The sequence below is a fragment of the Ambystoma mexicanum genome, chromosome 3q, assembly GCF_040938575.1.
Source record: "Ambystoma mexicanum isolate Mex_15411 chromosome 3q, UKY_AmexF1_1, whole genome shotgun sequence".
Classification (NCBI taxonomy): Eukaryota; Metazoa; Chordata; class Amphibia; order Caudata; family Ambystomatidae; genus Ambystoma; species Ambystoma mexicanum.
The window spans coordinates 1,281,991,501-1,282,007,472 of NC_090926.1; the positions used below are offsets into that span (position 1 = coordinate 1,281,991,501).

Genomic DNA, 15,972 nt, shown 5'->3' on the forward strand with positions numbered 1-15,972 from the left:
GCACTCTGGATATGACCTCACGCATAACAGAAGATTGTTGGTGGGGAACCAGGATTGGTTCATTAAGGTAGGCTTAGCCTGCACCAATCACTGGGGCCTATTTGGCTTTAAAAGAGGGTTGAGCCACTCTTTTGGCAGATCATCCGACGACTATCGAAAAGGAGTAAGAAGAAGGCCTCATTTAGACCCTGGCTGACGGTACAATCTGCCTTACAGCTTCTGAAGGAAGGCCAGGAGCAGTGACGTCTTTATGGGAGGGCAAACGGGGCTCGTGCCCCGGGCCCCCATCCTGGATTCTTTGGAGGGGGGCCCCTGCCACATGTCCTGCACTTGTAGGGGAGACTCATGAGGTAGCTGAGAGGCATGTGCTGTGGGTTTAAGAACCCTCTCCCATCCTTAAAGGTGTCCCCTGTCTTTATGACTGAGAGCCCAGCGTCCCCAGCTAGCAGGGTGACAAGCTAAGAAGATTTTTGGCAATCTGCGAGCACTCTGGGAGGACACAGCACTCAGAGGCACAACGGCTGCCCCCGCTGTGCCTTAAACGTTTTTTGGTAAAGTTGGCTACCCTTTGCAAGATGCCCAATTCATTTCCAACCCCACTTTTAAGCTGCCCTGCCCCCACCGTCATGTCTCCCAATTATTAAAGGGTAAATATTTCCGAAATTGCAAATAGTTGAAATTCCACCCCGATTGCTCTGCAGCCCAGTACGTGTTGGTGGGGGGGGAGGGGGGTTACAACATGCACTCCAGGATTCACTCCGAGTCCTCAGCGTTCTAAGCCTTCTGTTTTCTGAAGCTGCAAGGAGAGACTGCAGGGTCGTACGGGGTGGAGGAGTGCATAAGCAGGGATTTCCAGGATGGGGAAAACAGCAGAGATGGACAGCGCAGCCAGACAGAAAGGAGTTGCTGGAGTAATAACCAACCTCATTGTGCAGAGTTTGGTCAGGCTCAGACTGGCCTATAGCGCAATAGGCCCATGGCCGAACCAAAAGCACAACATGCTTGGGTGGGCCTGTTTTTTTGGTCAAAGTGGGACACTTTTTCGGCCAATTTGGTCCAGTTTAATTGAGGTAATTAACTCTGCGGCTAGTAGTTTTGAGATGTGTTTCTGAATAAATATTATTTAAAACACACAAATTGCATCACATTTTCAAAACACTTCCCATTGGTTACTATTCAAACAGTGTCACAAAAATAATGAATAGCCATTTGCAACGGAGGGCCACTTTTTCATTGGTGCCCGAGACCATTTTATGACCCAGTCCGACCCTGACTCAGAGACTGACTATTTCTGTAGTGTGTCCGGATGTGCTGTAGTGCAGAGCAGAGAAGGCTTGCACAGCCTACTGCAACTTGGTCTGTTGCTAAAGCGCCTGCAGTCTTGTTTCTGGTAGCGCTGCTGTGGCTATTGGAGTGGCTCATGGCGCTGCTGCGGCTATAGTGGAGTTGGTTCAGATGGGACTGGTGTTGCAGCTGTGGTGGTATTTGAGAAGTTGGTTCATATGTCTTGGGTCAGCGTCCCCAGTTCTCACAAATAAAACTAAACACATAATGCAACTCAACTGGTGGCTTAAAAAAAGGTTTTCATTTAGTAATTGAGTTTATTTGTTTTCATTCTATTGTAAGCCATCACAATTAGCAAAGAAGCATGTGTCACTGCAGCTTGTGTGAAGTCTACTTTTACACTTTCATGACCTCCATCCCAGTGACACACATTTCCCTAAAGTGCTGTCCCGTGCACATAGCAAAGGGTGGCGAGAGATGCATTTGGCAGCTCTAAGCAAGAGCATCTTTAACGGCTCTGAGGTCAATACAAATTGGGGGGTGGAGAAAACGTTTTGACACTGTTGATCTCCCAGAAAGGAAAGCAAAATATAAATCCCGAGAAAACAGCATGTGCAAAGTGACGTGTGCAGTCAACAAAATCAATGGGTGGGTTACAGGCAAAACCTGCATTAATTCTGCTTTTACAGTTTGCTTGGGTACTTTTTTCTGAATTGGGCCTGCTAGGCAGCTGTAATATCTAACATTCTAACGTCTGCCTAATATTTGGCAGGCGCAGTGCCTCAGCTTTTGATGTGGCCCAGCACAATATGCCACTCGGCATACACCCTGCTTCACACGTCCTTCAATGCCAGTCACGAAGCCATTGACCAGGTAGAGAAGGGGAGCAGTCGATATTCACCTGCAGCTGATTAGACATGCTCTTGCGGCAGCACAAAGCACATGAACTCAGCCCAGCTGGCTGCAGCTGGAAGAGCCTGCGGCTTAGTTCACAATGCCATGCCTGCTCCGGGCAAGTCAGGGATTGGAGCCCTGCACCGCCACGCCTTCCCAGTGCAGGAAAGTGCCTGAACGTTGATGAGTGAAGCTGAAAAGAAACGTATGCAAGGGTAACCTCATCACAATTCCACAGCACTGAAAAGGCTTGCAAAAAGAGGAGGCTATTTCATCTGGTCGCTTCCTCACCCAATTCAAAATCCATCGCTTCTCAGAGCGCGGCCAGTGCATAATCACGTGCAACCCAAAACAGGCAGTATTCGAAGGAGAGTGTAGGGATTTGGTATTATCCTGCATCCTAATGGAACCTTTGGTCAGTGTATTGATTGACAATGGAGTGTTAAGGGTTAGAATGTTTATGTGTGACTGGGGTTCTATGTGGTCAGTTGGGAGATGTAAGCCTACCTGGGAGGATGCAGGTGTATGTTGCCCTGAACCCAGATGTACCTGACATTATATGACCATCATAATGTACTGGAACTAAATAAAGAAGTTACTGAACTACACCTGAGGTCATGGTCATCTGTGGGGAACAAGGAGTTCTACATTGGCGACGAGGATGCTGGCTGTGCTGGGGGGACAGCATTGAAGATGGCACATACACCTCCCCCCAACCCAAGAAGAAGACCTCCCAGGTAGGGCGAGCGCTTAAAACCGTAGGAGCAGAAGGGCCCAGCGCATGGAGCTCAGGGGCAGAAAGTAAGGGGCTGCGCCAGAGCCAGGGGCCAGCTGGCCTGTCACTAGAAGGACAGGTCAGGGAAAGAGGAAAGCAAGAGACTGAGGAGGGGCTGAGGGCCCAGAGACTGATTGCTTAAGGGGTCTGGGACCACTAGCTGCAGCATGGAGGGCATGGTACCCATGGCAGTAGCAATTTGAAGAGGCCTGGGGTCTAGTTACGCCTGGAAATTATGAGGAAGCCATTCTGGGCAGCTGAGGGATATAGCCAAGGCAGTAGCAACAGGAGAGGCTTGGAGCCTAAGCTGCGCCTGGAAATTAAGCAATGAGGAGGCATGCTGTGCAACTGAGGACTATAAGCCCAAGGCAGTAGCAACAGGAGAGGCTTGGAGCCTAAGCTGCGCCGGGAAAAGAAACAATGAGGAGTTATGTTGTACAGCTTGAGGCCTGGAGTTGGGGCAGCAGCAATAGAAGAGGTTGGGAACCTAAGCTGCGCCTATATGTTAAATAGAAGATTGGTGGCGAATGTGAAAAGCGCCTGGAGCAGAGGAGGGTCCTGGGGGGCCATTCCAGCGTTTGAGGGGGCTTGGAGCCCATACCTGCACCTAAGAGACTTGTAGCCCGTGGCTGCACCTTAGGGGCTTAGAGCCCATGTGCAGAGATGAAAGAATATTGCCCAAGACAACATGTGTAGTGCCTGGAGGGGCAAGGGCCCATTTGCAGCAGCGCTAAGGAGGTGCCTGTAGGAGCTATCACTTAAATGAGGTGATGAGGATCTTTGAGGGCATGTTGTCAGTAGTTCCTGAGGGGCTTGGAGCCTACTTAAGAACTGAGAGATGCGGTAGGAGGCAAAGGGAGTACAATTTTTATAGCAGGCGGCTGGCAGCAATGAAAAGCAGCATTATGAACATACCAGGAAAGGAACGCTTCGGGAGGTGATATTTACAAAAGGAAGTGTGGCAGATGGATTGGTAAATCCATTTCTGTTGCGGGAGGCTGCATTTCCGCCCGTTGGAATTTTTTTTCAAAAAGCTTAAGTTGTGAATGATCTTAATTGCCGGAATGAATAACAGAGGTACTTTTAAGTTAAGAGATGATGCTTTCACGAACATAAGTAAAGGAAGCAATTTGGTCTTGCCTTCATTGAATTGGTTAAGTAGTTATAATTAGTTATTGATTCAGAATCTGTTGTCATGTGAGGCCTGAATGGCATTTGGACAGCGTGAGTGCATGAGAGCGTGAACCTGTATGTTGTCAGGTGTAGTTTCTTGTGGGATAGGTTGTCCTGTAATAGGGGTACTTCATGGAAGTTGTTGAAGCTTAAGAGCAGAGAACAAAGTTTATAGTTTTTTAGATTGGATTTAGGTCTCAAGGGTGTTTGTAATTAGTCAACCAAGGGATTAAGTGATCCAAATGTGAGGTTTTATTAAGTAGGTTAAAGTTGCATATTAGTAGAAAGAGATTGAGATATGCGTAGTAATAGTGTTTTCTGAAATGCTATTTGGTATTTATGTTGTAGGTACTTTGGTATGAGAGGTATCTTGCAAGTGGTAGTTAGCATGTTTGATAGGTGTGCACAGATGGTGTGTAAAAGTCGTGGCCTCTGTTACCTCTGTCAACAAATACTTGGTAATGTTATGATGCAAAGGCAAAAAATTGTGGTACGGTCATGTTTAACTAACACGCTTTTCCTTCCACAGATGGACATGTAATGAAATATAGGTTGCATTGACAACATTGCTAGAGTTTGGTATGTGGAATCTGAAGTATAGTTATGTGCACTAATGTTTTATTTCCACAGGTGGGACTTTTGTAATGCAGATGTATTAAGACCTTATTTAATGCTAAAGTTTAAAGTGCTAAGTGTCAAACAAAGTTTTTTGTTTGGTTGTTTGGTTTAGAAACCATTCAGAGTTTAATGATGATACAGCAAAGACTATAGTAGAGTCATTGATGTTGGTATGATGCTGGTGTGAATGAAGCGTGGTTTTCCCTAATAGGAGCTGTATTGTATTTAGGAATACTTTCAACATGGGCAATTTAGGGGTAATGGTGTCACAAGAAGTGAAGTAGTTACCCGGGTATCTGGGATACTCAGTCTAGTTGGAGGTGGTGTGTATTTAGGTACATACCGGTTTGCATTGTTGGGTGTGAGGGAGATGTGTGTGTGTTCTTTTGTGGGACGATGAAGTCAAGTTTAGGAAGAGAGGTATGGGTGCCTCTATTTGTAAAAGTTTTAGTAAGGATGTTTGTGCAGTTGGGTGCCTTTTCCTCACTTGGTAGAAAGGGGAAGGGGCATTGATTGTAATTGTGTCCCACGGCTGTGTGGACTATTTTGGAATATGTAATGAGACTAGCAGAATGTTCTCAGTTAGGAGTGATGAGGCAAGTGCTTTGAACGTGGGGTTGTTTGTGTGCGTGTTGTTATTAGCCATTATGGTTAAGTTATCTACTTGTGTTTTTATGTCCCTAAGGAAGGGAGATATGTAGGGATTTGGTATTATCCTGCATCCTAATGGAACCTTTGGTCAGTGTATTGATTGACAATGGAGTGTTAAGGGTTAGAATGTTTATGTGTGACTGGGGTTCTATGTGGTCAGTTGGGAGATGTAAGCCTACCTGGGAGGATGCAGGTGTATGTTGCCCTGAACCCAGATGTACCTGACATTATATGACCATCATAATGTACTGGAACTAAATAAAGAAGTTACTGAACTTCACCTGAGGTCATGGTCATCTGTGGGGAACAAGGAGTTCTACAGAGAGTCCCAACTATTGTTAATTATTAAGGCAGGCGACTCAGAGGCTTATAATGCAGGATTAGAGAGAAGAAGAGGGTTTTTAGTTCAAGATTTGGGTAATAATTGTTGGTTTACCCAAACAAGAAACTGCTGTCGAACGTCTCAATGCACTGACCATTTACCATGGCAGGTGCTTAACTGTTGCTATTCATTCTGGAGCAGTTGGTGACTCCGATGGAATTGTTGATGCTCGCCCTGGAGCCACTGCTCATCATTCTTGATTCTAGGGTGTTTTTCTTTCCAACTCTGCATAGTGCTTCCTTTTTGTTCCTGCGCATTTGCAACTTCCTGAATCTGTGTGATGTTCACCATCGCTGAGCGTGTGCAACACCTGACTCTCAGAAATGTGTGATGTTTATATTTTATTAACTAGATAATCCATTTAAAGCTTAGAAGAGTATCTGTTGAATATGACTCGAGGTATGTAGTCCCTTCATCTTTTAGATAAGGAGGGGCATGGGTTTTCGGGGGGCAACAAGGATTTTGAGGGGGGTCGGTGTAGGACATGGATTTCCGAGGGGGCCCCAAGGCTGTCTGTGCCCCGGGCCCCAGAAACTGTTAAGATGGAAATGGCCAGGAGTTCCAAGAGGGAAGCAAGATCCATCTCCTAAACGTCTCCCAGGGAACAGAGGGAGATACCGGACTCAGAGGCCCTGCCCAGCAGCTCCTGAACTGGTACCCAGACAGCACACAGCATGCCCTGCTAGGTTCTGCCAGCAAGCTTCCTAGGTGGGAAGTGCCACATGTTGCTTGTACACGTGTGTGTGATAGGCTGCACGTGCACCCTTGGAAATGGCAGGGACATGTCAAGAGGATTGCCGCTGGTGTGATGCCGCACAGACCATGATGAGATGTTTTGTGACAGTGCAGGCTATCTGCTCCGCTCTAAGGCGTCTAGTACTGCCTCTGTTCGGCTGTCTCTGGTCATGATTCCTGCACTCTCAGGTAGAGCACGGGCCCCTCTGCCCCCATCTGAGATGGCCCGTAATGTCTCTGCTAGTCTGTCTCTGCCTCTGATTCCTGCACTCTCAGGTACAACGCAGGCCCTCTGCACCCATCTGAGATGGCCTGGAAGGTCTCTTCTCGCCTGTCTCTGGCCCTGAATCCTGCACTCTCATGTACATTGCAGGCCCCTCTGCACCCATTTGAGATGGCCTGGAAGGTCTCTTCTCGCCTGTCTCTCGCCCTGAACCCCGCACTCTCATGTACAATGCAGGCCCCTCTGATAGCATGTCTCTGGCTCTGATTCCAGGCCCTCTGCCCCCACTTGAGATGGCCTCGCATGTCTCTACTCCTGTGTCTTTGACCCTGATTCCTGCACTCTCTGTGACAGCACATGTCTCTTTTCCCCCACTTAGATTTCCTTGCTGAAGCTGCGGCTGAAGAAGCAGTCGGCGGTCACTGGGGACGGGGTGGCGCGAGCCTTCCTCAGGGCGCAGGCGCTGCTGTTTGGGTCCTACAGGGAGGCCTTGGTCTGCACTCCGGTAAGTCTGGAGCCTTGTCCCTCTGTCTCTTGCTGTCTTTCACCCCCTGTCTAGCCTTTTCTCGGTTTTACCCATCTCTCCCCTGCCCCCAAGCCTGGCCCCTATTATCTCCTCCCCCTCTCGTTTCTGGCACCTTATCCCTCTCTCCTCTGCCCTTATTCCTCACCCCTCTAATGTCTGGTCCCCTTTGGGGCGAAATACTACACTTTGAACGTGAGACCAACAGGCATAGCATGCTACACTGGGAGTGTTCCATGTGCAGGCTGACTGGGGCAGTACCACCATCTGTACTCTGTGGCACTACCCTGGCAGCACTGTGGCATGACAGTTTTCATGGGGCAGCATGCCACAGAGCACACACACAGTATCAGAGGCGTTGCTAGGGGGCACGCCTGAGGGGGCTATAGCCCCAGGTCTTTTGGTTGTAGCCTCAGATAGAAGCTCAGGGGCTACAGCCAAAAGGCGAGCGAGCCCCGACAGCCCTGACATTAGCCATTAGCGGAGCTCCAGGATCAGACCTAGCAGCACCCCTGCTCAGTTTCATGCAGAGAAGAAAAGGCATGCATTTTCCTGCAGCAGCAAGGAATTACCATTTCAGCGAATTTGCATACCCATAATGCATTGCCCATCTGGCTCTGAACTAGAGGTGAACATCCAGTGATGGCTACCGGGTGGCGCTGTGCTGTTTGTGACCTCGTTGAAATGCCTAATTCTGCTTTCACACCTCAGTTGGAAGTTTCTTTTTCTCCAGGCCTTTTAGTGCAGAGAAGAAAAGCAAATACTCAGAGATATGCTAGCATTATAAAAACGGATGTGTTTAGAGGGGAACGCTGGAATACTGGCAGTTATTCTGTTGAGGCAACAAAACAAAAGAAGCACAAATGTATCGTGAGTTTCTAACAACCACTAACGAGGCAGTTCAACACACACGAGTTATCATGACCAGGCAATCAGCCTGACAAATTGAAAGAATACTTGCAGTCCATAACCTTAAAACAGGAAGCCCCTAAGAAACCCCACTCTGGTCAGACAGGAAGCCCCTAACAAACCCCACTCTGGTCAGACAGGAAGCCCCTACCAAACCCCACTCTGGTCAGACAGGAATCCCCTACCAAACCCCACTCTGGTCAGACAGGAAGCCCCTACCAAACCCCACTCTGGTCAGACAGGAAGCCCCTAGCAAACCCCACTCTGGTCAGACAGGAAGCCCCTACCAAACCCCACTCTGGTCAGACAGGAAGCCCCTAGCAAACCCCACTCTGGTCAGACAGGAAGCTCCTACCAAACGCCACTCTGGTCAGACAGGAAGCCCCTAGCAAACCCCACTCTGGTCAGACAGGAAGCCCATAGCAAACCCCACTCTGGTCAGACAGGAAGCCCCTAGCAAACACCACTCTGGTCAGACAGGCAGCCCCTAGCAAACCCCACTCTGGTCAGACAGGAAGCCCCTAGCAAACCCCACTCTGGCCAGACAGGAAGCCCCTAGCAAACCCCACTCTGGTCAGACAGGAAGCCCCTACCAAACCCCACTCTGGTCAGACAGGAAGCCCCTAGCAAACCCCACTCTGGTCAGACAGGAAGCCCCTACCAAACGCCACTCTGGTCAGACAGGAAGCCCCTAACAAACCCCACTCTGGTCAGACAGGAAGCCCACAGCAAACCCCACTCTGGTCAGACAGGAAGCCCCTAGCAAACGCCACTCTGGTCAGACAGGAAGCCCACAACAAACGCCACTCTGGTCAGACAGGAAGCCCCTAACAAACCCCACTCTGGTCAGACAGGATGCCCCTAGCAAACGCCACTCTGGTCAGACAGGAAGCCCCTAACAAACCCCACTCTGGTCAGACAGGAAGCCCACAGCAAACCCCACTCTGGTCAGACAGGAAGCCCCTACCAAACCCCACTCTGGTCAGACAGGAAGCCCCTAACAAACCCCACTCTGGCCTGACAGGAAGCCCCTAGCAAAGACCACTCTGGTCAGACAGGAGGAAGACCCTAACAAACCCCACTCTGGCCTGACAGGAAGCCCCTAGCAAACGCCACTCTGGTCAGACAGGAAGCCCCTAGCAAACGTCACTCTGGTCAGACAGGAAGCCCCTAACAAACCCCACTCTGCATACATGGCAACATTCTGAGGCACCTTTGCGGGAGATTTCCCGAGAGAATTCGGGAGAAATTAATGATCTCATAGGAATTCATTGGGGTTAGCATGAGTTTAGCCGGGAGAACCTGAAAAATAGAAATATTTTGCTTTATTTTTCATTTAAAAATCGGGAGTCTCCTGCCTAAATTGGGAGGGTTGGCATGTCTGACTCTGGTCCGACAGGAATCCCCTAACAAACCCCACTCTGGTCAGACAGTAAGCCCCTAGCAAACGTCACTCTGGTCAGACAGGAAGCCCCTAGCAAACGTCACTCTGGTCAGACAGGAATCCCCCAACAAACTCCACTCTGGTCAGACAGGAAGCCCCTACCAAACGCCACTCTGGTCAGACAGGAAGCCCCTAGCAAACATCACTGTGGTCAGACAGAAAGAAGCCCCTAACAAATAGATCTCTGGTCTGACAGGAAGCCCCTAGCAAACGTCAATCTGGTCAGACAGAAAGCCCCTAGCAAACATCACTCTGGTCAGACAGGAAGCCCCTAGCAAAGGTCACTCCGTTCAGACAGGAAACCCCTACCAAATCCCACTCTGGTCAGACAGGAAGCCCATAACAAACGTCACTCTGGTCAGACAGAAAGCCCCTAGCAAACATCACTCTGGTCAGACAGGAAGCCCCTAGCAAAGGTCACTCCGTTCAGACAGGAAACCCCTACCAAATCCCACTCTGGTCAGACAGGAAGCCCATAACAAACGTCACTCTGGTCAGACAGGAATCCCCCAACAAACTCCACTCTGGTCAGACAAGAAGCCCCTACCAAACGCCACTCTGGTCAGACAGGAAGCCCCTAGCAAACGTCACTCTGGTCAGACAGAAAGAAGCCCCTAACAAATAGATCTCTGGTCTGACAGGAAGCCCCTAGCAAACATCAATCTGGTCAGACAGAAAGCCCCTAGCAAACATCACTCTGGTCAGACAGGAAGCCCCTAACCATAGCTCTCAACTCACCTGCTTTTGACGGGTGTCACCCGCCTTGCAAAGGGCTGACTCACCCGCCAAGCCTCCTGCATGCCCATTCATTCCAATGGGCGTCTCACCCGCCATAAACAAAATCGGGTGATTTCACCCGCCTTTGCGAGACAAATGGTTGAGAGCTATGCCCTAACAAACGCCACTCTGGTCAGACAGGAAGCCCCTAGCAAACGTCACTCTGGTCAGACAGGAAGCCCCTACCAAACCCCACTCTGGTCAGACAGGAAGCCCCTAACAAACGCCACTCTGGTCAGACGGGAAGCCCATAACAAACGTCACTCTGGTCAGACAGGAAGCCCATAGCAAACGTCACTCTGGTCAGACAGGAATCCCCAAACAAACGCCACTCTGGTCAGACAGGAAGCCCCTAGCAAACGTCACTCTGGTCAGACAGGAAGCCCCTAGCAAACCCCACTCTGGTCAGACAGGAAGCCCATAACAAACGTCACTCTGGTCAGACAGGAAGCCACTAGCAAACGTCACTCTGGTCAGACAGGAATCCCCAAACAAACGCCACTTTGGTCAGACAGGAAGCCCCTAGCAAACGTCACTCTGGTCAGACAGGAAGCCCCTACCAAACCCCACTCTGGTCAGACAGGAAGCCCATAACAAACGTCACTCTGGTCAGACATGAAGCCCCTAGCAAACGTCACTCTGGTCAGACAGGAAGTCCTTAACAAATGTCACTCTGGTCAGACAGGAATCCCCTAACAAACGCCACTCTGGTCAGACAGGAATCCCCAAACAAACGCCACTCTGGTCAGACAGGAAGCCCCTAGCAATCGTCACTCTGGTCAGACAGGAAGCCCCTACCAAACCCCAATCTGGTCAGACAGGAATCCCCTAGCAATCGTCACTCTGGTCAGACAGGACGCCCCTACCAAACCCCACTCTGGTCAGACAGGAAGCCCCTAGCAAACGTCACTCTGGTCAGACAGGAAGCCTCTACCAAACCCCACTCTGGTCAGACAGGAAGCCCATAACAAACGTCACTCTGGTCAGACAGGAAGCCCCTAGCAAACGTCACTCTGGTCAGACAGGAATCCCCCAACAAACACCACTCTGGTCAGACAGGAAGCCTCTAACAAACGTCACTCTGGTCAGACATGAAGCCCCTAGCAAACGTCACTCTGGTCAGACAGGAAGTCCTTAACAAACGTCACTCTGGTCAGACAGGAATCCCCTAACAAACGCCACTCTGGTCAGACAGGAATCCCCAAACAAACGCCACTCTGGTCAGACAGGAAGCCCCTAGCAATCGTCACTCTGGTCAGACAGGAAGCCCCTACCAAACCCCACTCTGGTCAGACAGGAAGCCCATAACAAACGTCACTCTGGTCAGAGAGGAAGCCCCTAGCAAACGTCACTCTGGTCAGACAGGAATCCCCCAACAAACACCACTCTGGTCAGACAGGAAGCCTCTAACAAACGTCACTCTGGTCAGACATGAAGCCCCTAGCAAACGTCACTCTGGTCAGACAGGAAGTCCTTAACAAACGTCACTCTGGTCAGACAGAAAGAAGCCCCTACCAAACGGCTCTCTGGTCAGACAGGAAGCCCCTAACAAACACCACTCTGGTCATGCTTCACTCCGGTCAGTCAGGAATCCCCTAACAAATGCCACTCTGGTCAGACAGGAAGCCCATAACAAATGTCACTCTGGTCAGAGAGGAAGCCCCTAGCAAACGTCACTCTGGTCAGACAGGAATCCCCTACCAAACCCCACTCTGGTCAGACAGGAAGCCCATAACAAACGTCACTCTGGTCAGACAGGAAGACCCTAGCAAACTTCACTCTGTTCAGATAGGAAGCCCCTAACAAACCCCACTCTGGTCAGACAGGAAGCCCATAACAAACGTCACTCTGGTCAGACAGGAAGCCCCTAGCAAACGTCACTCTGGTCAGACAGGAATCCCCTAACAAACGTCACTCTGGTCAGACAGGAAGCCCCTACCAAACCCCACTCTGGTCAGACAGGAAGCTCCTAGCAAACGTCACTCTGGTCAGACAGGAAGTCCTTAACAAACGTCACTCTGGTCAGACAGAAAGAAGCCCCTAACAAACGGCTCTCTGGTCAGACAGGAAGCCCATAACAAACGTCACTCTGGTCAGACAGGAAGCCCCTAGCAAACGTCACTCTGCTCAGACAGGAAGCCCCTACCAAACCGCACTCTGGTCAGACAGGAAGCCCCTAGCAAACGTCACTCTGGTCAGACAGGAAGTCCTTAACAAACGCCACTCTGGTCAGACAGGAAGCCCCTAGCAAACGTCACTCTGGTCAGACAGGAAGCCCCTTACAAACGGCTCTCTGGTCAGACAGGAAGCCCATAACAAACGTCACTCTGGTCAGACAGGAAGCCCCTAGCAAACGTCACTCTGGTCAGACAGGAAGCCCCTAGCAAACCCCACTCTGGTCAGACAGGAAGCCCCTAGCAAACGTCACTCTGGTCAGACAGCAAGTCCTTAACAAACATCACTCTGGTCAGACAGAAAGAAGCCCCTAACAAACGGCTCTCTGGTCAGACAGGAAGCCCCTAACAAACACCACTCTGGTCAGGCTTCACTCTGGTCAGACAGGAATCCCCTAACAAACGTCACTCTGGTCAGACAGGAAGCCCCTAGCAAACGTCACGCTGGTCAGACAGGAAGTCCTTTACAAACGTCACTGTGGGCAGACAGAAAGAAGCCCCTAACAAATATCACTCTTGTCAGACAGGAAGCCCCTAGCAAACGTCACTCTGTTCAGACAGGAAGCCCCTACCAAATCCCACTCTGGTCAGACAGGAAGCCCATAACAAACGTCACTCTGGTCAGACAGGATTTGGTCAGACAGGAATCCCCCAACAAACTCCACTCTGGTCAGACAGGAAGCCCCTACCAAACACCACTCTGGTCAGACAGGAAGCCCCTAGCAAACGTCACTCTGGTCAGACAGGAAGCCCCTAGCAAACGTCACTGTGGTCAGACAGAAAGAAGCCCCTAACAAACGTCACTCTGGTCAGACAGAAAAAAGCCCCTAACAAACGCCTCTCTGGTCAGACAGGAAGCCCCTAGCAAAGGTCACTCCGTTCAGACAGGAAGCCCCTACCGAATCCCACTCTGGTCAGACAGGAAGCCCATAACAAACGTCACTCTGGTCAGACAGGAATCCCCCAACAAACGTCACTCTGGTCAGACAGAAAAAAGCCCCTAACAAACGCCTCTCTGGTCAGACAGGAAGCCCCTAGCAAAGGTCACTCCGTTCAGACAGGAAGCCCCTACCGAATCCCACTCTGGTCAGACAGGAAGCCCATAACAAACGTCACTCTGGTCAGACAGGAATCCCCCAACAAACTCCACTCTGGTCAGACAGGAAGCCCCTACCAAACGCCACTCTGGTCAGACAGGAAGCCCCTAGCAAACCTCACTGTGGTCAGACAGAAAGAAGCCCCTAACAAACGTCACTCTGGTCAGACAGAAAAAAGCCCCTAACAAATGCCACTCTGGTCAGACAGGAAGCCCCTAGCAAACGTCCCTCTGTTCAGTCAGGAAGCCCCTACCAAATCCCACTCTGGTCAGACAGGAAGCCCATAACAAACGTCACTCTGGTCAGACAGGAATCTCCCAACAAACTCCACTCTAGTCAGACAGGAAGCCCCTACCAAACGCCACTCTGGTCAGACAGGAAGCCCCTAGCCAACGTCACTCTGGTCAGACAGGAAGCCCCTAGCAAACATCACTCTGGTCAGACAGAAAGAAGACCCTAACAAATGTCACTCTGGTCAGACAGAAAAAGGCCCCTAACAAATGCCACTCTGGTCAGACAGGAAGCCCCTAGCAAACGTCACTCTGTTCAGACAGGAAGCCCCTACCAAATCCCACTCTGGTCAGACAGGAAGCCCAAAACAAACGTCACTCTGGTCAGACAGGAATCCCCCAACAAACTCCACTCTGGTCAGACAGGAAGCCCCCACCAAACGCCACTCTGGTCAGACAGGAAGCCCCTAGCAAACGTCACTGTGGTCAGACAATAAGAAGCCCCTAACAAACGTCACTCTGGTCAGACAGAAAAAAGCCCCTAACAAACGCCACTCTGGTCAGACAGGAAGTCCCTAGCAAACGTCACTCTGTTCAGACAGGAAGCCCCTACCAAATTCCACTCTGGTCAGACAGGAAGCCCCTAGCAAACGTCACTCTGGTCAGACAGGAATCCCCCAACAAACTCCACTCTGGTCAGACAGGAAGCCCCTACCAAACGCCACTCTGGTCAGACAGGAAGCCCCTAGCAAATGTCACTGCGGTCAGACAGGAAGTCCTTAACAAACGTCACTGTGATCAGACAGAAAGAAGCCCATAACAAACGTCACTCTGGTCAGACAGGAAGCCCATAACAAACGTCACTCTGGTCAGACAGGAAGCCCCATACAAACTTCACTCTGGGGAGTCAGGAAACACCAGACAAATTTCTCTCCCTCCAGCTCCCTTGTTCTTTCTTTCTTTCTCTCTCTCTTTCTCTCTCCCCATTTCTCTTGTTCTTCCTTTATCTCCGTCTCTCTCCCTTTATCTATCTCTGTCTCTCTCCCTCCTTGCTTGTTTTTTCGTTATATCTCTCCCTCTCTCTCCCCCTGTCTCTTGTTCTTTCTTTATCTTGTTCGGTTTCTCTCCATTTCTCTATCCCCCTCTCTCTTTTGTTCTTCCTTTCGCTCTGCTTATCTCCCTCCCCCTCACTCTTGTTCATTCTTCATCTCACACGTTCTTTCTCCCCTTCTCTCCTCCTCCCTCTCTTGTTCTTTCTTTCTCTCTTCCTCCCCCTTGTTCTTTATCTCCCCCTCTTGTTCTTTCTTCATCTGTTTCCCTCCCCCTCTCTTTTGTTCTTTCTTTATCTTGCATGGTCTCTCTCCCTCTCCCTCCTTGCTTGATTTTTTGTTATCTCTCTGTCTTTCTCCCTCTCTCTCCCCCTCTCACTCTATTCTTTCTTAATCTGTTTCCCTCTCCCCCTCTTTTGTTCTTTCTTCCTCTCGCGCGGTCTCCCTCCTCGCTTGTTTTTGTTGTATCTCTCTCTGTCTCTTGCCCACTCCTCCCTCTCTTTTGTTCTTTCTTCCTCTCGCGCGCACTCCCTCCTTGCTTGTTTTTGCTGTATCTCTCTCTGTCTCTTGCCCACTCCTCCCTCTCTTATGTTCTTTATTCCTCTCGCGCCGACTCCTCCTTGCTTGTTTTTGCTGTATCTCTCTCTGTCTCTTGCCACCTCCTCCCTCTCTTATGTTCTTTCTTCCTCTTGCGCGGACTCCTCCTCGCTTGTTTTTGCTGTATCTCTCTCTGTCTCTTGCCCATTCTATCCTCTCTTTTGTTCTTTCTTCCTCTTGCGCGGTCTCCCTCTTCACTTGTTTTTGCTGTATCTCTCTCTGTGTCTTGCCCACTCCTCTCTCTCTTTTGTTCTTTCTTCCTCTCACGTGCCTCCCTCCTTGCTTGTCTTTGCTGTATCTCTCTCTGTCTCTTGCCCTCTCCTCCCTCTCTTTTGTTCTTTCTTCCTCTCGCGTGGACTCCCTCCTCGCTTGTTTTTGCTGCATCTCTCTCTGTCTCTTGCCCACTCCTCCCTCTCGTGCGTTCTTTCTTCCTCTCG

At 50.2% G+C, this 15,972-nt stretch overlaps 1 protein-coding gene across 2 annotated transcripts in view; it reads left to right on the forward strand.

The window, feature by feature from the left end:
• Positions 1–15,972, forward strand: part of DENND1C (DENN domain containing 1C) — a 652,034-nt gene that overhangs the window by 478,866 nt on the left and 157,196 nt on the right. For both annotated transcript variants that reach the window (XM_069604349.1, XM_069604348.1), the window contains exon 14: positions 7,115–7,240. In XM_069604349.1, coding sequence (XP_069460450.1) covers positions 7,115–7,240 — 126 coding nt within the window. The remainder of the gene's footprint in view (positions 1–7,114; positions 7,241–15,972) is intronic.